At 37.5% G+C, this 25,236-nt stretch overlaps 1 protein-coding gene across 1 annotated transcript; it reads right to left on the bottom strand.

The window, feature by feature from the left end:
* Positions 1–13,219: 13,219 nt before the first annotated feature.
* LOC122423926 (olfactory receptor 6C74) lies at positions 13,220–14,225 on the bottom strand. The gene has a single exon (XM_043441457.1). The coding sequence runs from the start codon at positions 14,203–14,205 to the stop codon at positions 13,267–13,269; it is 939 nt and encodes a 312-aa protein (XP_043297392.1). The 5' UTR covers positions 14,206–14,225; the 3' UTR covers positions 13,220–13,266.
* Positions 14,226–25,236: the final 11,011 nt, after the last annotated feature.

The raw sequence follows: 25,236 nt of genomic DNA on the forward strand, positions 1-25,236 counted from the left end.
TCTCTTTATATCATGCAAGAGTTTAGATATATGTCATTTCCTGTTCAATTAAGTTCTCAGATGGGAACCAAAATTATATCTATCATTGAAGCCCGGGTTTCATACACGTACACACACACACACACACACACACACACACACACACTATTCATCCTCAATAAACAGAGCTAGTGCATCTTTTCCATTTTACTCAATTAACCAAACTCAAATGCCTGATCTTAGACTCGTTTATCCTCATAGCTAACCTGATTCGATTTCATATAAATTAATATGGGGCGTTGGAAACAGTCTTATTTCTATTCTTAGGTTTCCCTGGTGGTCCAGTGGTTGAGAGTCCGCCTTGCAATGAAGGGAACACCAGGTCGACTCCTGGTTCAAGAGAATCTCGTATGCTGCACCGCAAGTAGGCCCCTGCATCACAACTACCGACCCTGCTCTCTCGCGCCTGTGCTCTGCAAGGAGAGAAGCCACTCCAATGAAAAGCCCGCACCCTACAACTATGCAGAGTAGACCACACTCCCAGGAACTAGAGAAAGCCCACACAGCAACGAAGACCCAGAGTAGCCAAAAATGTGTATGTGTCAGTCGCTCGGTTGTGTCCGACTCTTTGCGACCCCATGGACTGGCTGCCAGGTTCCTCTGACCATGGGATTCTCCAGGCAAGAATACTGGAGTGGGTTGCCATTCCTTTCTCCAGGGGATCTTCCCAACCCAGCGATCCAACCCAGGTCTCCCGTATTACCATCTAAGCCACCGGGGAAGCCCAGCCAAAAATAACTAGCTAAATAAATAGAATTTTTTTTAAAAGTCTTATTTTTCGTTCTTTATAGTATTTCCATCTCCTTGGTCTCTGATGTAACCTATCCTTCCCATTTTGTATGCTAAAACAAAATCTGCAAGTACAGTCTGTAAAGTCAATGTGTGTATTGAGAAACTGATATTTTCCTCTGCTGATTAAGATTCTGAGAATGGACGTGGTAGAAAAAAGTGAAAAATAAGGATAAGGGATATAGAAGCAAAGAGAGAAATATAAATATGACATCATGAGATTGTATGAAGTGGAGGAAGTTAAAAGAAGAGAAATATAAAAATAATGGTAAAGCTCTATGTAAATCAAGAGAGGTAAGAAAGGTTTTTCAGGGATAGGGTAGTGAGTTTGAAGGAAAAATTAAAGTAAGGTTAAAATATGTAGATATTAAAGGAGAAAATTTTTATGAATGAAATTTATCTCCATCTGCTTGCATTCCTTATACTTACCTTTTTGTTCTCTATCTAAAATACAGACTGAAAACAATTTTGGGAGAAGCTTAGTCTAAAAAAAGACGATTACCTGATAAATTTCAATATATAATGAATCACATAGTAGGGTGACACAAATATTAAGAGACACTTATGTCCCTATTGTAAGGATATTATGTGTCTGGGTAATGTGCAATTAAATAAATATTGTCTATTTACAACTATTCCCCTCACTGGCATATATTGAGTGAGACAGATTATTCAAGCTTGCACAGCCAGTAAAAGTGGACATGAAGATTAATTAAAAATGTGTTCTCTCTAAAGTTGTCCTCTTAGTAGTAAAACATTTTTACAAATAATTAGAAGCCAGAATATAGTGTGTTTGCTCAAATTCATGTATCAAAACCATACATATTAGTATATAAAAATTTATGAATGAAAAGAGATGACTTATTTTTCTTGGACATTCTTTCAACATTCAGAAAATTGTGCAGCAATCTGTTATAATTTTTTTTTCTCATTTACACAATTTATCATAATGACAACAATTGTAGAATGCATATATCTAAATAATCTTATAAGAATTTTATCATGTTACATCATTCCTTTGTCCAGCTTCACCAATCATATCACACCAACGATTCCCCAACAGAGGCTATAAAAAATTTACAAATCATTAGAAAGAAAGCCTATGAACACAGTTAGGGTTAGTTGTGTTAGATACTGTGAATACCAGCTAAATCACACAAAAAAAACAGAATTTCAAGACTAAATTTTGTTATATTGCATTACACTTCTTTCACTGTTTTTCCCTAAATTAAAATTTAAAAGGTTAACAAAAATAAGGTAAAATAAAACTAAAGTGTATATATACACACACATATGTATAAAAAAGAAAATATTATCTTTACATTTTAAGACATACCAATTATTTTCATATGTTGAGTCCTAAATCATTGTGCCAAAAACATTTAAAAAACCAACATCTTTACGGAAGACATATATGCATATTCATTCACGTGAAATACCTTTGCCTCAATATTTAGTCTTTGTCATCATGCTGAATAGTGTACTGATATTTCATTCCTCTCCAAATGGATTTCACACCACTTCATAATCTGTGATTATAGTTTGTTACATATATTGTAAAGTTTGAAACAATTTGATTAGAACTTTTAACACAGTTTTTAACCTACTACATTAAAGTTCCAATTATATACTGAATAATTTTCTATTTACTACACAGAGTGCCATTCAAATCAATAAACTCTTGACCACATGTAGTGTTTATGCATTCTGTGCCCCAAAGGAAAATATTTAAAGATGATGGAGAATTATCAGGAGGATGAGATTCATGAACACCATTTCCCAAAGGACAACAAATTTGTATATTATAAAGTGTTCTCTCTAGACGCTAAATAATTTAATGTATATAGATATAATTACTTTTAATGTATTTCCAAGGAATTAAGAATAATTTGCCTAATATATGATTCCCCTTCCACACATTCATGCTTTGAAATCCCAGATACATAGATAAATATTTGGAAGGATAAGGAGAAAAGATTGTTTTATTTTAATTCATAATAAAGAGTAAGAATATTAGATGGAGAACATAGCTTGTAATAGAAAACATTGTATCTTAGGCTAAATGCATAATTATTAACAATTCAGTCAGGTCAGTCGCTCAGTAGTGTCCGACTCTGTGACTCCATGAATTGCGCACGCCAGGCCTCCCTGTCCATCACCAACTCCCAGAGATTACAAAAACTCATGACCATTGGGTCGGTGATGAGATCCAGTCATCTAGTCCTCTGTCGTCCTCTTCTCCTCCTTCCCCAAATCCCTCCCAGCATCAGGGTTTTCCCAATGACAAGTTTTGCATCAGGTGGCTAAAGTATTGGAGGTTCAGCTTCAACATCAGTCCTTCCAATGAACACCCAGGACTGATCTCCTTTAGGATGGACTGGTGGATCTTCTTGCAGTCCAAGGACTCTCAAGAGTCTTCTCCACCACAGATTAACAGCATCAATCATTCGGCACTCAGCTTTCTTCACAGTCCAACTCTCACATCCATATGTGACCACTGGAAAAACCATAGCCTTGACTAGACGGACGTTTTTTGGCGAAGTAATGTCTCTGCTTTTTGATATGCTATCCAGGTTGGTCATAACTTCCTTCCAAGGAGTAAGCATCTTTTAATTTCATGGCTGCAATCACCATCTGCAGTGATTTTGGAGCCCAAAACAATAAAGTCTGATACAATTTCCGCTGTCTCCCCGTCTATTTCCTATGAATAGATGGTCCAGGTGCCATGATCTTAGATTTCTGAATGTTGAGCTTTAAGCCAACTTTTCCACTTTCCTCTTTCACTTTCATCAAGGGGCTTTTTAGTTCCTCTCCACTTTCTGCCATAAGGGTGGTGTCGTCTGCATATCTGAGGTTATTGATATTTCTCCTGGGATCTTGATTCCAGCTTGTGCTTCTTCTACCCCAACGTTTCTCATGATGTACTCTGCATATAAGTTAAATAAACAGGGTGACAATACACAGCCTCGATGTACTCCTTTTCCTATTTGGAACCAGTCTGCTGTTCCATGTCCAGTTCTAACTGTTGTTTCATGACCTGCATACAGGTTTCTCAACAGATAGGTCAGGTGGTCTGGTATTCCCATCTCTTTCAGAATTTTACACAGTTTATTGTGATCCACACAGTCAAAGGTTTTGGCATAGTCAATAAAGCAGAAACAGATGCCTTTCTGGAACTCTCTTGTTTTTTTCGATGATCCAGCGAATGTTGGCAATTTGATCTCTGGTTCCTCTGCCTTTTCTAAAACCAACTTGAACATCTGGAATTTCACGGTTCACATATTGCTGAAGCCTGGCATGGAGAATTTTGAGAATTATTTTACTAACGTGTGAGATGAGTGCAATTGTGTGGTAGTTTGAGCATTCTTTGGCATTGCCTTTCTTTGGGATTGGAATGAAAACTGACCTTTTCCAGTCCTGTGGCCACTGCTGGGTTTTCCAAATTTGCTGGCATATTGCATGCAGCACTTTCATAGCGTCATCTTTCAGTATTTGAAATAGCTCAACTGGAATTCCATCACCTCCACTAGCTTTGTGTGTAGTGATGCTTTCTAAGGCCCACCTTACTTCACATTCCAGGATGTCTGGCTCTAGGTGAGTGATCACACCATCATGATGATCTGGGTCATGAAGATCTTTTTTCTACAGTTCTTCTGTGTATTCTTGCCACCTCTTCTTAATATCTTCTTCTTCTCTTAGGTCCATACCATTTCTGTCCTTTATCAAGCCCAAATTTACATGAAATGTTCTCTTGGTATCTCTAATTTTCTTGAAGAGATCTCTTGTCTTTCCCATTCTGTTTTTTTCTGTTATTTTCCTTTATTTCTTTGCATTGATAGCATTCTTATCTCTCCTTGCTTTCCTTTGGAAGTCTGCATTCAGATGGGAATATCTTTCCTTTTCTCCTTTGCTTTTCACTTCTCTTCTTTTCAGAGCTATTTGTAAGGCCTCCTCAGAGAGGCATTTTGCTTTTTGGAATTTCTTTTCCATGGGGATGATCTTGATCCCTGTCTCCTGTACAATGTCATGAACCTTCATCCATAGTTCATCAGGCACTCTGTCTATCAGATCTAATCCCTTGAATCTGTTTATCACTTCCACTGTATAATCATAAGGGATTTGATTTAGGTCGTACCTGAATGGTCTAGTGGTTTTCCCCACTTTCTTCAATTTAAGTCTGAATTTGGCAATAAGGAGTTCATGATCAGAGCCACGGTCAGCTCCCAGTCTTGTTTTTGCTGACTGTATAGAGCTTCTCCATCTTTCCATCTTTGGCTGCAAAGAATATAATCAATCTGATTTCAGTGTTGACCATCTGGTTATGTCCATGTGTAGGGTCTTCTTTTGTGTTGTTGGAAGAGGGTGTTTACTATGACCACTGCGTTCTCTTGGCAAAACTCTATTAGCCTTTCCCTGCTTCATTCTGTACTCCAAGGCCAAACTTGCCTGTTACTCCAGGTGTTTCTTAACTTCCTACTTTTGCATTCCAGTCCCCTATAATGAAAATGATATCTTTATTGGGTGTTAGTTCTAAAAGGTCTTGTAGGTCTTCATAAAGCCCTTCAACTTCAGCTTCTTTAGCGTTACTGGTTGGGGCATGGCTTGGATTACCGTAATATTGAATGGTTTGCCTTGGAAACGAATAGAGATCATTCTGTCATTTTTCAGATTGCATCCAAGTACTGCATTTCAGACTCTTTTGTTGACTATGATGGCTACTCAATTTCTTCTAAGGGATTCCTGCCCACAGTAGAATGGTCATCTGAGTTAAATTCACCCATTCCAGTCCATCTTAGTTCGCTGATTCTCAGAATATCGACGTTCACTCTTGCCATCCTACTTGGCCAGTTCCAATTTGCCTTGATTCATGGACCTAACATTCCAGGTTCCTATGCAGTATTGCTCTTTACAACATCAGACCTAGCTTCTATCACCAGTCCCATCCACAACTGGGTATTGTTTTTGCTTTGGCTCCATCCCTTCATTCTTTCTGGAGTTATTTCTCCATTGATCTCCAGTAACATGTTGGGCACCTACTGACCTGGGGAGTTCCTCTTTCACTGTCCTATCTTTTTGTCTTTTCATACTGTTCATGGGGTTCTCAAGGCAAGAATACTGAAGTGTTTTGCCATTCCCTTCTCCAGTGGACCACATTCTGTCAGACATCTCCACCTCTTCTTTAGCTGTGGAAAGAAAAGCAGCCAAAAGCAAAGGAGAAAAGGAAAGATATTCCCATCTGAATGCAGACTTCCAAAGAATAGCAAGGAGAGATTTAAAAAAAAAAAAAAAAAAAAAAAACAGCCTTCCTCAGTGATCAATGCAAAAAAATACAACAGAATGGGAAAGACAAGAGATCTCTTCAAGAAAATTAGAGATACCAAGAGAACATTTCATGTAAATTTGGGCTCGATAAAGGACAGAAATGGTATGGACCTAAGAGAAGAAGAAGATATTAAGAAGAGGTGGCAAGAATACACAGAAGAACTGTAGAAAAAAGATCTTCATGACCCAGATCATCATGATGGTGTGATCACTCACCTAGAGCCAGACATCCTGGAATGTGAAGTAAGGTGGGCCTTAGAAAGCATCACTACACACAAAGCTAGTGGAGGTGATGGAATTACAGTTGAGCTATTTCAAATCCTGAAAGATGACGCTATGAAAGTGCTGCATGCAATATGCCAGCAAATTTGGAAAACCCAGCAGTGGCCACAGGACTGGAAAAGGTCAGTTTTCATTCCAATCCCAAAGAAAGGCAATGCCAAAGAATGCTCAAACTACCACACAATTGCACTCATCTCACACGTTAGTAAAATAATTCTCAAAATTCTCCATGCCAGGCTTCAGCAATATGTGAACCGTGAAATTCCAGATGTTCAAGTTGGTTTTAGAAAAGGCAGAGGAACCAGAGGTCAAATTGCCAACATTCGCTGGATCATCGAAAAAAACAAGAGAGTTCCAGAAAGGCATCTGTTTCTGCTTTATTGACTATGCCAAAACCTTTGACTGTGTGGATCACAATAAACTGTGTAAAATTCTGAAAGAGATGGGAATACCAGACCACCTGACCTATCTGTTGAGAAACCTGTATGCAGGTCATGAAACAACAGTTAGAACTGGACATGGAACAGCAGACTGGTTCCAAATAGGAAAAGGAGTACATCGAGGCTGTGTATTGTCACCCTGTTTATTTAGCTTATATGCAGAGTACATCATGAGAAACGTTGGGGTAGAAGAAGCACAAGCTGGAATCAAGATCCCAGGAGAAATATCAATAACCTCAGATATGCAGACGACACCACCCTTATGGCAGAAAGTGGAGAGGAACTAAAAAGCCCCTTGATGAAAGTGAAAGAGGAAAGTGGAAAAGTTGGCTTAAAGCTCAACATTCAGAAATCTAAGATCATGGCACCTGGACCATCTATTCATAGGAAATAGACGGGGAGACAGCGGAAATTGTATCAGACTTTATTGTTTTGGGCTCCAAAATCACTGCAGATGGTGATTGCAGCCATGAAATTAAAAGATGCTTACTCCTTGGAAGGAAGTTATGACCAACCTGGATAGCATATCAAAAAGCAGAGACATTACTTCGCCAAAAAACGTCCGTCTAGTCAAGGCTATGGTTTTTCCAGTGGTCACGTATGGATGTGAAAGTTGGACTGTGAAGAAAGCTGAGTGCCGAATGATTGATGCTGTTAATCTGTGGTGGAGAAGACTCTTGAGAGTCCTTGGACTGCAAGAAGATCCACCAGTCCATCCTAAAGGAGATCAGTCCTGGGTGTTCATTGGAAGGACTGATGTTGAAGCTGAACCTCCAATACTTTGGCCACCTCATGTGAAGAGTTGAGTCATTATTAAAGACCCTAATGCTGGGAAGGATTTGGGGCAGGAGGAGAAGCAGACGACAGAGGATGAGATGGCTGGATGGCATCACTGACTCGATGGACATGGGTTTGGGTAGATTCTGGGAGTTGGTGATGGACAGGGAGGCCTGGCGTGCTAAGATTCATGGGATCCCAACGAGTTGGACACAACTGAGCAGCTTAACTGAATTGACCTGTCCTATTTAATTTAATCCAATGTAATCCTAAATTAATCTAATCTGCCCTACCATCAGACATGTGGTATTTTTCACCCTTACTCACTGGCTAAAAGTAGGGTGGGAAAAGTATCAAGAAATATTTAGCCTTAGTGTGAGGAGGGTGGGTGGTGGCTGCTAGTGACCTCCCCTATCTTGTCTTTTATCTGGATAACCTTTCTGAGTGATGATAGCAGAACCAACTGTCATGTAAACTTAAGTTGCTTGCAACTGTTCAAGAGATCTGCAGTGGAGTGTTTTTCTTCTAGAGGGAGGCTCCAGGGATAGTTTTACTGACAAAGATGATAAATGTTTGTCCCAACTCATGCTTGCTAAGGTCTAAGCTATTTTCTCACTAAATGCTAGGTTATTCTGTCCCTGCACTTCCAGAAAAATCGGTGCCCCAATTCAGTTAGTATAATTTCATCAGTGTTTCCAACATCCCCTACTCACACTCAGACCTTTTTTCTAGAAGAGTCAAATGACTGAATGACAAGAACCTTTCAATGAACTTAATCAGAATTGGAAAAGTTCAGTTTTCATTCCAATCCCAAAGAGAGGCAATGTCAGAGAATGCTCAAACTACCACAAAATTGCACTGATCTCACACGTTAGTAAATTAATGCTCAAAATTCTCCAAGCTTGAACAGTACATGAACTGTGAACTTCCAGATGTTCAAACCAGATTTAGAAAAGGCAGAGGAACCAAAGATCAAATTGCCAACATCCGCTGGACCATTGAAAAAGCAAGAGAGTTCCAGAAAAGCATCTACTTGTGCTTTATTGACTATGCCAAAGCCTTTGACTGCGTGGATCACAATAAACTGTGGAAAATTCTGAAAGAAATGGGCCTCAGACCACCTGACCTGCCTCTTGAGAAATCTGTATGCAGGTCAAGAAGCAACAGTTAGAACTAGACATGGAAAAACAGACTGGTTCCAAATAGGGAAAGGAGCATATCAAGGTTGTATATTGTCACCCTGCTTATTCAAATTATATGCAGAGTATATCATGAGAAACGCTGTGCTGGAGGAAGCACAAGCTGAAATCAAGATTGCTGGGAGAAATATCAATCAGCTCAGATATGCAGATGACACCACACTTATGTCAGAAAGTGAAGAACTAAAGAGCTTCTTGATGAAAGAGGAGAGTGAAAAAATTGGCTTAAGGCTCAACATTAGATAACTAAGTTCATGGCATCTGGTTCCATCATTTCATGGTAAATAGATGGGGAAACAGTGGAAACAGTGTCAGACTTTATTTTTTGGGGGGCTCCAAAATCACTGCAGATGGTGATTGCAGCCATGAAATTAAAAGATGCTTGCTCCTTGGAAAAGTTATGACCAACCTAGACAGCATATTAAAAAACAGAGACATTACTTTTCCGACAAAGGTCTGTCTAGTCAAGGCTACGGTTTTTCCAGTAGTCATGTATGGATGTGAGAGTAGGACTATAAAGAAGGCTGAGTACCTAAGAATCAATGCTTTTGAACTGTGGTGTTGGAGAAGACTCTTGAGAGTCCCTTGGACTACAAGGAGATCCAACCAGTTCATCCCAAAGGAAATAAGTCCTGAATATTCATTGGAAAGACTGATGTCGAAGCTGAAATTCCAATACTTTGGCCACCTGATGAGAAGAGCTGACTCATTTGAAAAGACCCTGATGCTGGGAAAGATTGGCGGCAGGAGGAAAAGGGGACGACAGAGGATGAGACGTTTGGATGTCATTAGTGACTCAATGGACGTGAGTTTGAGTAAACTCTGGGACTTACTGATGGACAGGGAGGCCTGGTGTGCTGTAGTCCATGGGGTCACAAAGAGGTAGACATGACTGAGCAACTGAACTGAACTGAACTGGACCAGAATTAAGTGCAAATCCATAAGGTCCTCCCTTGTGAAGATGTTGCCACCTGGAAGGTGTGCCAACCAGACTGATTGGGGGATAGAGTTAGGGGAAAATGTCATTCCCATGAATAATCTAGAGGGAATCTTGGGTTTTCCAAGTAGATGTGTGTATCTCTCCACCCCCAACCTCCTTATTCTGGTTACTACCAGGAAGAAATGAAAGGAGACAATTCCTTTCTGGGAACAGTTGGATTCAATGACTATATCCCTTAGCTAGGTTCTAGGGGTCAGGAAGAGATGAGAGAGATGAAATCTGACTTTTGCTCAGCAGTTTCCACAGTAAATGTTGTCAAATTGCAGTTTCTCTGAAGAGCTGAACATTTGACAGAGATTAGTATCAAGAACCAAAATCATGTAGATGTAACCAAATGATCCTTAACTTGAAATATTGGCAAAATATGTGGAAATGCTGAATAGACATTTTTCAAAAATGGCATGCAGATGGACAACAGACACATGAAAAGATAACTAAAAATTGTAATCATTGGAGAAATGCAAGCCAATACCACAATGAGATATCAATTCACACTTTTTAGAATGACTATTATAAAAAAGACTACAAATAACAAGTGATGTGGAGAAAAAACAATTGTGAATTATTGGTGGGAATATAAATGATGTAGCCACTATGAGAAATACTATAAAGTTCATAAAGAAATTAAAAATGGAACTATCAAATGATCTAGAAATTCCACTTCTTGGTGTTTATCTGAAGAAAATTAAAACTCTTATTCAAAAAGATAAAAGGGTCCCTATGATTACTACAGCATAATTTACTATGACCAAGATATGACCATCATGGATGACTGGATATTCAAAACTTAATGACGAGACTATTGTTTCTCCAATGTACCTTCTTCCTTCCTTTGTGTGTGCATGCCTGCAGTCTAAGTCACTTCAGTCACATCCAACTCTTTGTGACTCCATGGACTGTAACCCACTAGGCTCCTCTGTCTAAGGAATTCTCCAGGCAAGAATACTGGAATGGGTTGTCATGCCCTCCTCCAGGGGAACTTCCCAACCCCAGGATAGAACCTGCATCTCTTATGTCTCCTGCATTGGCAAGCAGGTCTTTTACCACTAGTGTTACCTGAGAAGCCCTCCTCCTTCTTTTGTTGTAAATTAATTGCCCATAGATGGGTTAGTTTATTTCTGGCTCTTTAATCTGTTCCATTGATCTATGTGTCTGTTTTTGTGTCCATAGCACACAGTTTTCATTACTGTGGCTTTGAAGTATAGTCTGAAATATGGAAGAGTTATACCTCCAGCTTTGTTCTTTTTCTCAAGATTATTTTGCAATTCTGGGTCTTTTTTGGGTCCATATAAATGTTAAGATTATTTGTCCTAGGTCTGTGAAAAATACGGATATTTTGATTTCGTCATTCAATTGCTCAGTCCTGTTCAACTTTTCATCACCGCATGGATTGCAGCATGCCCAGCTTCCCTGTCCTTCACTATCTCTCAGAGTTTGCTCAAACTCATGTCCATTGAGTTGATGATGCCATCCAACCAACTCATCCCCTGCCACCCCCTTCTCCCCATGCCCTCAATCTTTTCCAGCATCATGGTCTTTCCAGTGCTTTGCATCAAGTGGCCAAAGTATTGGAACTTCAGTTTCAGCATCATTCCTTCCAAAGAATATTCAGGATTGACTTCAAGTTTGACTGACTTGATCTTGCTGTTCAAGGGACTCTCAAGAGTCTTCTCTACACCACAGTTTGAAAACATCAGTTCTTTGGTACTTAGCATTCTTTATGGTCCAATTCTCACATCAGCACATGCTACTGGAAAAACCATAGCTTTGACTATATAGACCTTTGTCAGCAAAGTGATGTCTCTGCTTTTTAATATGCTGTCTAGGTTTTCATAGCTTTTCTTCCAAGGAGCAAGCGTCTTTTAATTTCATGGCTGCAGTCACCATCCTCAGTGATTTTGGACCCCAAGAAAATAAAGTCTCTCACTGTTTCCATTGTTTCCCCCATCTGTTTGCCATGAAGTGATGGGACCCGATGCCATGATCTTAGTGTTTTGAATGTTGTTTTAAGCCAACTTTTTCACTCTCTTATTTCACCTTCATCAAGACTCTCTTTAGTTCTTTGATTTCTGCCATAAAGGCGATGTTATCAGCATATCTGAGGTTATTGATATTTCTCCTGGAAATCTTGATTCCAGCTTGTGATTCATTCAGCCCATCATCTGCATGATGTACTCTGCATATTAATTAAATAAGCAGGGTGACAATATACAGCCTTGATGTGCTCCTTTCCCAATTTTGAGCCAGTTGTTTGCTCCATGCCTGGTACTAACTGTTGTTTCTTGACCTGCTTACAGGTTTCTCAGGAGGTAAGTAAGGTGGCCTGCTATTCCCATCTCTTTTCAGAATTTTCCAGTTTGTTGTGATCCACACAAAGGCTTTAGCATATTCGATGAAGCAGATGTCTTTCTGAAATTCCGTTGCTTTTTCTATGATCCAATGGCTGTTGGCAATTTGATCCTTCGTTCCTCTGCTTTTTCTAAATCCAGCTTGTACATATGTAACTTCTCAGTTCACATACTATTTAACCCTAGCTTGAAGGATATTGAGCATTACATGCTAGCATGTGAAATGAGTGCTATTGTGCAGTAATTTAAACACTCTTTGGCATTGCCCTTCTTTGGGACTGGAATGAAAACTGACCTATTTTAATAGGGAATCATTGAATCTGGGTACTATGGTCTCTTTCACAATTTAATTATTTTAATCCAGTAAGTTATTTAAGCTTTAAATAGGCTAAAGATTGTTATTCATAAGTGAGTATGATAATACCTAGCTTATGCTGTTTTCAAGATGCAAGCTAATACATTTCACAAACCTGGCTATTGTAAGCAATTAGTTAATGTTAGCAATGATTTCTCTGGTTATTGCAAGGCAGTAATGCCTTAACATCTCTAGAGTTTCTTCAATCTGTTTCTAAAAATATACCAGAAGTCCAAGCCTGGTTATTTGAAACTATCAACGTGTGTAGTTTAAGAAATGCATTAAATTGGTTTGTTCCAAATTTCTATTCAGAATTCAAACTTGGAATCCACTACAGAAAAGCTGATTAGGTGATCAAATCTAGGTGCATAGAATGTGCACCAAACTGAATCTCTAAATTTCTAAACAGTGGAAAGGAACATGGAAAATTGAAGTCTCACTTTGTCTTCCTCTGAGGGAATTTTTAAAGGAAATCAACAGTCTCCAAATCAAAAGGCAAATGAATATGACCATATATAAGAAATGTATATGTGATCTTACCGTGAGGAGAAAATAGAAGTGAAAGTTAGACTGGGATTTTTAGGCAAGTCACAATGAACATTGTAAGTCATGTAAGATAATAATTTTATGTAGAACACAACTGTAGAAGAGATGTACAACACACTCCACATTTCTTGATTTATTTTACTTATCAACTCAGGAATGTCACTAATGCTCACTTCATTGAGAAAACCTCAATCTTTTTGATTATGAGCTTAAAAGCATATTTCACTTGTCTGTTTCTCAGTGTATAAATAAAAGGATTTAACATGGGGGCAACAGAAGTACTGAGCAGAGCTATCCCTTTATTTAAAGACACTCTTTGCTTGGCAGAGGGTTTCACATACATGAAGATGCAGCTCCCATAAGAAATGGACACAACCACCATGTGAGAAGAACATGTAGAAAAGGCTTTCCTCCTCTTTTGAGAAGAAGGTATCTTCAGAATAGTCCTAATAATGTTTGTGTAGGAGAGAATCACTAACACCAGAGTAACCAGGAGAGTTAAAATGGCTGAGAGAAGCATCATTATTTCTACTTTATCTGTGTCTGTGCAAGAGAGTTGTAATATAGGAGATACATCACAGAAGAAATGATCTATAGTGTTGGCTGCACAGAAATCAAGCTGGAGACCCACGAGGAGTGGTGGAAAAATTATTATGAAACCAGCCAACCATGACGCAAAGACCAGTAAGTTGCACGCTCTGCCATTCATGATGGTCATGTAATGCAGGGGTTTGCAGATGGCCACATAGCGGTCATAGGACATGGCAGCCAGAAGAAAAAATTCGGTTGCACCCAAGAGAATAGTAAAAAACAGCTGTGCCGCACAATTGTTATAAGAAATGGTCTTATCACCTGTTGCCATACTGACAAGAAATTTGGGGATGCAGACAGTTGTGAATGAGATTTCTAAAAAAGAGAAATTTCGAAGAAAGAAATACATGGGTGTCTTGAGGTGTGAATCTAGCAGGGTAAGGGTGATGATGATTAGATTTCCAGTGACGCTCAACAAGTAAGTGAAAAAAAGGAGAAAAAAAATAACCACTTGTAATTGTGGATCATTGCTTAGTCCAAGGAGAATAAAAGTTGTTACTCTTGTCTGGTTTCTCATCGCTGATTTCTATTTAAAAAAAAGAAAGAAAGAAGAATCAAAAAGGAATAATAGCCTATAAAAATTTGCTCATATAATCAATACAATGTTGTAAAATAAAATTAATTAATTAATTAATTAAAATAATAAAAATATTTGCTCATATAATTTTATTCAAAATTTCACTGAATGAATGCAATCCTTGAGGTTTTTTAATTTGTTTTCTCAAGTGTCATAAATTCATGCATTCCCAAAGGAAAACACAGTACATTGATAGTCATATAAAAATAGAAAAAAGGAGAAAAAATAGTATTTAACTTGTATTGTCTGTATTTTTTAAAGTTTCCAATCTATTTAGTATACATTAAATTATTTATCTAACTTTCTTCTTCTTTCTTTATTAAAAGAATCATTTATGTTTATACTGATGAAAATACAAAATAATGAAACTATCTTCTTGGGTCAAAGATTCTAAAGCTACACAGAGCCTCCAAAGATCTTCAGAAAGCCATTTTCTTAAGAAAGGTTAAGTGTCATTATCTTCGTTTTACAGAATGATGATTAATTCTACTCTGCCAAACATCTTTTTTTGTATTTATTACAGTTTAAGTAAACTTTATAATTCTAGAAGTCAGATTTCACCTGAGGTAACTGTCTTTGAAAATTAACATAACTTGACCTAAATATCCCTACCCTATATAAAGTGGGAATTACTTTTATCAAACTTCTATAAACTTCAATATTTAAATCCTCATGACCACTTTTAGTTCTGCTTTTCCCATTTTTCCTGAAGATTTGAATTTACTTTCATTTTATTCACTCTGGTTGTGCTCTCTTTTCCAATATTCACTCAAGCAGATACAAAGTATATCATCCTGCATGGAGTGTGTTATATAGCACACTTTACTAAATATCTGCTGTAGTGAGCAGGGTTCTAGAATAAGGTATTAAAACAGTAAAAGATTATCTAGACACGCCTGGTACATCACTGCTCCATGTGTCTCCCCCTTTCTCCCTGGGAGCCACTTCTTACTTATTGACCTCTAACCTCATTTCTTTCTGGTTCAATACATGACAATCTGAAACCCTGTTGAACATCTTGTTTTCTTATTTTTTCATTTTCTTCAAAGTTTCATGTCTAGGTCAGGAAGATCTTCTGGAGAAGGAAATGGCAACCCACTCCAGTATCCTTCCTGGGGAATCCCATTACAGAGGAGCCTGGCAGGCTACAGTCCATGGAGTCACAAAGAATTGACACAGCTAAGCAACTGGGCACACACATTACCCTAATCTTAAATTACAACATTCTAAATAAGTATTCTGAACTACTTGACAACAATATTTTCTTCCTAGTTCCTCAAATAAATTCTTGCTTGGTAAAAGTAAAATAGTCATTGTTTTTAAACACTATTACAGTGCCAGGGAGACTTCCCTGGTAGCTCAGCTTGTAAAGAATCTGCCTGCAATGCAGGAGACCTAGGTTCAATCCCTGGGTTGGGAAGATCCCCGGGAGGAGGGCATGGCAACCCACTCCAGTGTTCTTGCCTGGAGAATCCCCATGGACAGAGGTGGGCTACAGACCATGGGGTTGCAAAGAGTTGGTCACAACTGAGTGACCAAGCACAAACACATAGTCCCAAGGGCTTCTGTAACTGCTTTGACAATTTACAAGCACAAGATAAGAGATTCTCTTATAATATTAAAATTAGACAGTTCTTGAAAGGCTCAAATTCTATTAAATTCAATATTATTGCTTGATAAATAAAAAAATAATTTCCCACATTCAGTCCAGTGTCATAATCCACACTGTTTACACTGACTCTGTGTACTAAAGGAATATACATTTATGATTATCTGAGGTAAACAAAACGCTCACTTAATAAAGAGCATTTCTGAGATTCTGTTTGCTGCTGAGAAGGAGATCTATTGAAAGCCAGATTCTAGGAAATGAAAGTTTCAAAGATTTCTTATTACAATAGAACAATTGATTCCTTCAGTGTAAGTTTTAAAGCAGTCAATTTAACATTTACTGTGTGAAAGAAAAGTATTTCTAACTGCATGCCATCCTATTTCAACTGATAAACAGGGATTGAGTATTTCTTCATTTCATGCAATAAAGTTATTATAATTAAAATAAAAACAGACTTTTCCCCCAAACCTTAATGTCTTTAGTAGCAATTTCATTCTTGACTTTCTTCTTTTGACATGAGTTCCAGGATAGAGGCAATTTCTAATGTTGCCTATCCACCATGTTTTTATATTTTGCTTTAACCCATACTTTCATTTTGCATTTTTATGCAAACAACATTAGCTTCACTAATACACACTCAGATGTGTAAATTCAAGGATTTTGTCACAGTAAGAAACTCATTAGTTTCATTTCTTCTCAGTTTTTTAAGATAGGAAATACTCTCCAATTTATGTTTTATTTAACTTGGAGCATATTTTTCAAGATCAGAGTAAAACAAATAGTTTTTTATTTTTTTAAAGCAGTTTAGAAAAAATGAATAAAAGGAGATTTCAGGCTCATTTTTATTTTGAAAATAAAAATGAAATGGTCTGTCTTACATGGAAAGCCCAGTTGCTTATGTTGTAGTTTTAAGATTATAGGTGTCATCCTTTTTTAAGCAGTATGTCATGTGTCTCAAGAGGATTAACTGATTTAAAATATTTATTTTAAAGGAAAGTTTTCCCTGGAGAACACTGCACAAGATGTTAAAACTATATGAAAAATGACTGAATGGAGAAATTATAATCCATAAGCTCCATATAGAACAAAACAAATTTTTTTTTTTTTTTTGAGGCGGCTCTAAGCTGTAAGAGGGCTTCCCTGGTGGCTCAGATGGTGAAGAATCCACTGGCAATGTGGAAGACAAGGATTCAGCCCCTGGGTTGGGAAGATCTCCTAGAGAAGGGAATGGCAACCCACTCCAGTATTCTTGCCTGGAGAATCCCATGGACAGAGGAGCCTGGTGGGCTACAGCCCATGGGGTTGCAAAGAGTTGGACATGACTGAGGGACTACACTTTCACTTTTCACTTTCATAAGCTGCAAACCATAGGAATTAAAAAAAAAAAATTACTAAATTACCCTACATGTTCATGACAAATATACATTAAAAAAAAAAAGAAAAGTGAAAGGCACCTATCTATTTTCAGTCCAGCAGGAAACATTCTGTAATTAGAAGACAGTGTCTGCTAGAACTGCCACCATTCTAATCCAATAAATCATTACCTTCCATCTAGTCTTAATAATAGCCTATAGGAGACTTCTAAATAATCTTTGCTTCCTTCCCTCATCCAACCCATTTTCTAGAGAAAAGATAAAAATATGTTCTCCAAAATTTAATTCATATTATCCCACATCTTTGCTAAAATTATGTCCTGAAATCTAATTGAATGGCAAGGTACCAGAGGCTAGCAAAGAATCCTTGGTATAACTTCCTGTCCTATCTTCATGCTCTTCCACTCTTTTCTTATTATATTTCATTCTTGAGCTCTTTGTCACCTCTCTCCCTATCTCTGCTCTCACTCCATCACCAAACTTCAGACCTCAGATTATTTTGGGTTGGCCAAAAAGTTCATTCAGATTTTTCCTTAACATTTTTATGGAAAAGCCTGAATGAAATTTTTGGCCAACCCAATATATCTCCATAAAAATGTCAGTTTGCAAGGTAACCATTTGTGAGGAGACATTTCTCTTCTGATGGAAAAGACTTTTATTGTTTATAATTGTCAATATTTATTTCTACATATCATTTCTTCACTTTTTAAATCTGGTTCTCCTGCAAAATTCCAGTTGCATCATAACAGAATCTTGTCTATTTTTCATCCATATAGTTTTAGGATCTGGAATAACCCTGGTACTAAGTAGTAACTGAATAAATATATGTGATGAATTAAAAATTGAATTATTTTGATAGGAGAGCTGATGAAGTTTATTCTAAAATTTTGACGAAGATAGAACAGAACAAGAAATAAGGCAAATTAACTAAATATGACCAAGCATAGCAACAAGAAGTCTGGGCAGTAAGAATGGGGGGAATTTAGAGGAGATGGCACAGGGAATTCTACTCAATACTCTGTAATGACCTATGCTTCAAAAAAATTAATAATAATAAGTTCACATGCTGCAACCAAGTGTTTGCATGCTGCAACAAAAGTCAAAGATCCCATGTGCCATAACTAAGAGTTGGTACAGCCAAATAAATAAAAAAAGTTTTAAAAATATTTTAAAAGTGGTTTAATTATTGTGTTATTTTTTCAACCTGAAGTACTACTTTAATAAAATTTCTTTTTTAAAAAAATTAAAGATATACATAAGGAAAGTTCAAAAAGTGAAAAATTCTGGAACTCTGCCAATGAATATTAGTAGCCTCCTGCTTCATCCCTCACCTATCATTATATCTTGTTCTCCTGAGACTTCGAGTGTTAGTTTTTGTCCCCTTTGATGTATATTACTATCTCTTAAATAACATTTTCACTTTAGGCTATTGGATTTCTAGTAGGAAAAATTAGTTATTTATTTTCTTATATCCTTTACTCCTCCCCTGGATTGGGAACATGCCCTGGAGAAGGAAATGGAAACCCACACCAGTATTCTTGTTGGCTTCCCCAATGGCTCAGTGGGTAAATAATCTACTTGCAATGCAGGAGACAGAGGAGACTTCTCAGTGTTCTTGCCTGGGTAATCCCATCGACAGAGGAGCCTGGTGGGCCACAGTTCATGGGGTTGCAAAGAATCTGACAGAACTTAGAGACTAAATCACCACCACAAAATCATTTCTATTAATATTTCTCACTTTTATGATATTTTTCATACTTTTATAATGATCATCAATTTCATCTTAATTTACACTATTTTGACAATGAAATTATTTTTCAAGCTGAGCAACATCTTTGTCTACATGTTTTTTCTGTATTTAACAATATTTTGTATCCACAGGGATCAATTTCCATTAAAATAATTGCATAAGTATTTACATACTTTTCAGTATTCCCAACTCAGGCTAGAATCCAGAAGTGCAGCTATATCCTCAAAAATAATAAATACGTTAGGCAAGCTTCCATCTTCATTTTCTCTTTCCTCAGCATCATCTGTTCTGGAACACTTTTTGCTCCCAGCCATGTCAGTATGGATTGTTTCTAGGTTCGATGCACAACTCTTGTATTGAAATGCCTGTTTCCTATATACATTAAGAGTACTTTTACCTTTCTCCTCCTTCCAAGTGTAGTTACATGTTTGGGGGATATTTTAACTTTCTAGGATTAGCGTGCCATTCTTCAAGGCAGCAATAACAAAATTATGAGTGCAAAATTTGTAAATATGGAATCAAAAACATACATTAATGTTAATTAGAATAAGGAAAATCATAGCGAGCCACACATTAGTTAAGCTATTAAAATCATAAAATGCAGAAAGTGAGAATAAGGCCTGTTCTACTTTACATGGACTTAGTAAACAAGGTCCCACACAGTGAACACAGGGTTGCCACCATCAGGACCAATAAAAACACATCGAGGGGGCTGGACAAAGGAAAATAAAAATGCTGCAAATTTCTCCTATGGTTTTCCGTTTATTTTTCTTTATTCAACTCTTGCTTTGTTGTTGTAAGCACTTGTGTGTGTCCAGAGTTCCAAAATAATTGATTCTGAAATTTTGGCTGGATATGTCTGTATTTCTGAGATGTTACATCCAATAGAAAAGTCTGAATGAAATGTTTTGCCAACCCAATACTACAGGAAAAATGTATACCCAACTACCATCAAAGTAATTATGATCTGTGCTCAAACTATCAAAAGACTAATTTAGTAATCCAGATACCAGAAGCCAAGTACAAGGTGATAGCACATTTTGCTGTGCATAATGATCAAGTAATGAAATGGTCTGAACCACAACAGAGTAGTCATAGGACATCAGTTCAATCCAGTTCAGTCACTCAGTCATGTTCGACCCCATGAATCGCAGCACGCCAGGCCTCCCTGTCCATCACCAACTCCCAGAGTCTACCCAAAGCCATGTGCATTGAGTCGGTAATGCCATCCAACCATCTCATCCTCTATCGTCCCCTTCTCCTCCTGCCCTCAATCCCTCCCAGCATCAGGGCCCTTTCAAATGAGTCAGCTCTTTGCATCAGGTGGCCAAAGTATTGGAGTTTCATCTTCAACATCAGTCCTTCCAATGAACACCCAGGACTGATCTCCTTTAGGATGGACTGGTTGGATCTCCTTGCAGTCCAAGGGACTTTCAAGAGTCTTCTCCAACATCACAGTTCAAAAGCATCAATTCTTTGGTGCTCAGCTTTCTTTATAGTCGAACTCTCACATCCATACGTGATTACTGGAAAAACCATAGCCTCAACAAAGGTCTGTCATAGGATATAGGAACATAAAATTCAGAAGATACCCAAAAGTGGGAAAAATTAATTAGCTACAATCTAGGAAACTAAGGTCCATCTGGTCAAGGCTATGGTTTTTCCAGTGGTCATGTATGGATGTGAGAGTTGGACTGTGAAGAAAGCTGAGCACTGAAAAATGGATGCTTTTGAACTGTGGTGTTGGAGAAGACTCTTGAGAGTCCCTTGGGCTGCAAGGAGATCCAACCAGTCCATCCTAAAGGAGATCAGTCCTGGGTGTTCACTGGAAGGACTGATGCTGAAGCTGAAACTCCATTACTTTGGCCACCTGATGCGAAGAGTTGATTCATTGGAAAAGACCCTGATGCTGGGAGGGATTGGGGGCAGGAGGAGAAGGGGACGACAGAGGATGAGATGGCTGGATGGCATCACCGACTCGATGGGCATGGCTTTGGGTAGACTCCAGGAGTTGGTGATGGACAGGGAGGCCTGGCGTGCTGCGATTCATGGGGTCGCAAAGAGTCGGACACGACTGAGAGACTGAACTGAACTGAATGAGGAAATTGTTTAGTATTCCTCACAGTAGTTATAAAACTTTGGCAATATATGTTCCAAAAAGAGAAATTTTGGAAGAAAAATCACATTAAAACTTTTGGGTAGGGATTCAACATTGTAAAGAGGATAAATTCTTGATTTATCTCAAGAATTTATTCTCAACCACCTACTTGTGAAACAGAAACAGTAAAATAACAATTTTCAGTAAAATTTAAGCTATCAGTCCAAGTCAAATGAACTCTATTTCCATGATTGATTTTTATTTTCCTTTTGTGAATCTTAGCAAAACTACACAATAAAGATGATTAAAGTGGCAATGGCAATAGCAGTGGTTTTTGTTTTCGTTTTTGTTTTTTTGAGGTTGACAACCAAAGAAAGGCATATTTGCAGAATTTTAACCATGAGGAAGTATTTTTCCCTGCATAAAATGTCACATAATAGCTGAAGTCGTATAACAGACAGACCTAGAGATTGCTATATTCTAACAGATAGTCCCCTCTTTAGGAATTGTACAGCTCTAGTTGCCAATACATAAATTACCTTATTGTTTACAATTTGATTCCTTACTCTATGAATTTTTTTTTTAGTTGGAGGCTAATTACTTCACACTCTATGAATATTTTAAAGAGTTATTTTAAAGAACATGTTAATCACTTAGAGTGATATCTAAGAAAAAATGACTGAAATACATTTGAAATATTAAAGTCAACTATAATCTATGGTCCAAAGGGCTTCTCTAAACAATAGACTTTTAAATCCATATTGTTTCTAAACTCCTAGAGGAGAACATAGGCAAAACACTCTCTGACATAAATCACAGCAGGATCCTCTATGACCCACCTCCCAGAATATTGGAAATAAAAGCAAAAATAAACAAATGGGACCTAATGAAACTTAAAAGCTTTTGCACAACAAAGGAAACTATAAGCAAGGTGAAAAGACAGCCCTCAGATTGGGAGAAAATAATAACAAACGAAGCAACAGACAAAGGATTAATCTCAAAAATATACAAGCAACTCCTGAAGCTCAATTCCAGAAAAATAAATGACCCAATCAAAAAATGGGCCAAAGAACTAAACAGACATTTCTCCAAAGAATACATACAGATGGCTAACAAACACATGAAAAGATGCTCAACATCACTCATTATCAGAGAAATGCAAATCAAAACCACAATGAGGTACCATTACACGCCAGTCAGGATGGCTGCTATCCAAAAGTCTACAAGCAATAAATGCTGGAGAGGGTGTGGAGAAAAGGGAACCCTCTTACACTGTTGGTGGGAATGCAAACTAGTACAGCCACTATGGAAAACAGTGTGGAGATTCCTTAAAAAACTGGAAATAGAACTGCCATATGAACCAGCAATACCACTTCTGGGCATACACACTGAGGAAACCAGATCTGAAAGAGACACGTGCACCCCAATGTTCATCGCAGCACTGTTTATAATAGCCAGGACATGGAAGCAACCTAGATACCCATCAGCAGATGAATGGATAAGGAAGCTGTGGTACATATACACCATGGAATATTACTCAGCCATTAAAAAGAATTCATTTGAATCAGTTCTAATGAGATGGATGAAACTGGAGCCCATTATACAGAGTGAAGTAAGCCAGAAAGATAAAGAACATTACAGCATACTAACACATATATATGGAATTTAGAAAGATGGTAATGATAACCCTATACGCAAAACAGAAAAAGAGACACAGATGTACAGAACAGACTTTTGGACTCTGTGGGAGAAGGCGAGGGTGGGATGTTTCGAAAGAACAGCATGTATATTATCTATAGTGAAACAGATCACCAGCCCAGGTGGGATGCATGAGACAAATGCTCGGGCCTGGTGCACTGGGAAGACCCAGAGGAATCAGGTGGAGAGGGAGGTGGGAGGGGGGATCGGGATGGGGAATACATGTAACTCCATGGCTGATTCATGTCAATGTATGACAAAACCCACTGCAATGTTGTGAAGTAATTAGCCTCCAACTATTAAAAATAAATGAAAAAAAAATCCATGTTGTTTCTACACATATTATACTTTTCACAGTTTTCCCTGGTGGCTCAGTTGGTAAAGTGTCCACCTGCAATGAGGGGGACCTGGGTTTGAACCCTGGGTTGGGAAGATCCCCTGAAGAAGGGAATGGCTACTCACTCCAGTATTCTAGCCTGGAGAATTCCATGTAGTGCATAGTCCATGGGGTCACAAAGAAGCAGACATGACTAAGCAACTTTCACTTCACTTCATACTTTTCACATTTCATTTTTCCATCCAGTATCTAAATTTAACTTACAGCCTTTATAACCCCCAAACAGTGTTCATTTAACACAGAAAATCTCATTTATTATTTTTTAATAAGTATCTTATTTTTTGCTAAATACATTAACCTGCAGATATATTTATTTTATTGTTTTATCTTTAGTCCAAGTAATGAGCTTATGCTTTCAAAATCTGTATCATATAAAAGGACAGAACTTTAAGAAAGCTGAGTGAAACAGAAACCAAAAACGCTTTCCTTTATCATCTTCATTATGATACATAGGAAAATATGTGTACTATTTATATAATTTGTAATTCCTTCAACTCATGTATTGTTGTACAAACCATAGGAAGTAGGTTTGTATATCCAAGTGATTTTCAAAACCTGGGTTAGGTATTTTTTGTCATTAATATGTTGGTTATTTCCCCAAGAGGCAGCAGTCTTCTATAACTTCTTATGGCACTTACTGTATTATTTTTTGAAATATCTACATTTCCTTAAACTCTTTAGTTCTACTGTTTTTTTACACTTGAGTATTTTGCCATTTATAAACTGGTTAGATTTAGTCACACAGACATTTCTAATATGTTTTAACTGAGAAATCACGGAAGTTAAAATGGTTGAAAATTGTTGAGTTCTATATTTATCAATTTTACTAGTCATATTACTTTCATATTATTTTTAACAGTTTGATTTTCTATTACAGATACTCTATATCCAGGGTTTCTATGATGTCCTTGTTTAGTCTCTAAGTCGTGTCCAACTCTTTGTGACCCCATGTAGTGGTAGCCTGCCAGGCTCCTCTGTCCATGGGATTTCCCAGGCAAGAATGCTGGAGTGGGTTGCCATTTTCTTCTCCAGGGGAACTTCCCAACCCAGGGTTCGAACCCACGTCTCCTGTTTAGCAAGTGGATTCTTTTACCACTGGGCTAACTGGGAAGCTGGTACTTATATAACTGTTTTCTCTAAGGTCTGAATTTAAGCATCTGTGAAAAATAATTTTAATATTATTTTCCCACTTTTCTTGATCCACCCCCATGTATTATACTTCTCCTCTTACTAATCACTGGGCTTCCCTGGTCACTCAGTGAGTCCAGTATTCTGGCCTGGAGAATTCCATGGAGTATGGTCCATGGGGTCACAAAGAGTTGGATATGACGGAGTGACTTTCACTAATCACTACTTCTAATCAGTACTACTAGCAATCACTTACTAATCATTACATAATTCAGTACTCCTCAAAAAGAGTACTGAAAACTAAAATTTTTCTAAATTTGTTTTCATGATTCTATTTTTTCCCATCATCAACACCTTTTATTTTATTTATTTTTTAAACTAACTTATTTATTTAAACTGGAGGCTAATTACTTTACAATATTGTGGTGGTTTTTGCCATACATTGACATGCATGATTCTATTTCTTAGTTCTGTCCCCTTCAAAATGATCTGATCTTATGCTTACTGAACTAGCATTTTGCTCTTATGTGAAATTTTAATTATTATAATATATTGTTGTTTCTAGAATTATATATAAAATCCCTACCAATGCCTTTACTGAGTTCTCAACAAAACAGAGGTCTTATTTTAATATCATGTTTGCTGTCCAGCAGAAAAGCTGAACGTGTTTCAAGGTAAAGCATTTCAATAGTTCACGTAGCAGCTCAGCTGACCCTGTACTGAAGAAACTGTTACTTGTTCAAGAACAGATTTTTTTAAAAAAGCACTATTAAACTATCTGGAGATTCAAATTCAGATGCCAACGGTTGTAGGTCTGTTAGATATAAAGAGATGCGATATGACACAGACTAAGCAAAATGCAGAGAAGACAGATAACATAACTTTAATCTTCCTGGGAGTGGGCAGAATAGGATTGGG

This window comes from Cervus canadensis, chromosome 21, assembly GCF_019320065.1.
Source record: "Cervus canadensis isolate Bull #8, Minnesota chromosome 21, ASM1932006v1, whole genome shotgun sequence".
NCBI classification, from domain to species: domain Eukaryota; kingdom Metazoa; phylum Chordata; class Mammalia; order Artiodactyla; family Cervidae; genus Cervus; species Cervus canadensis.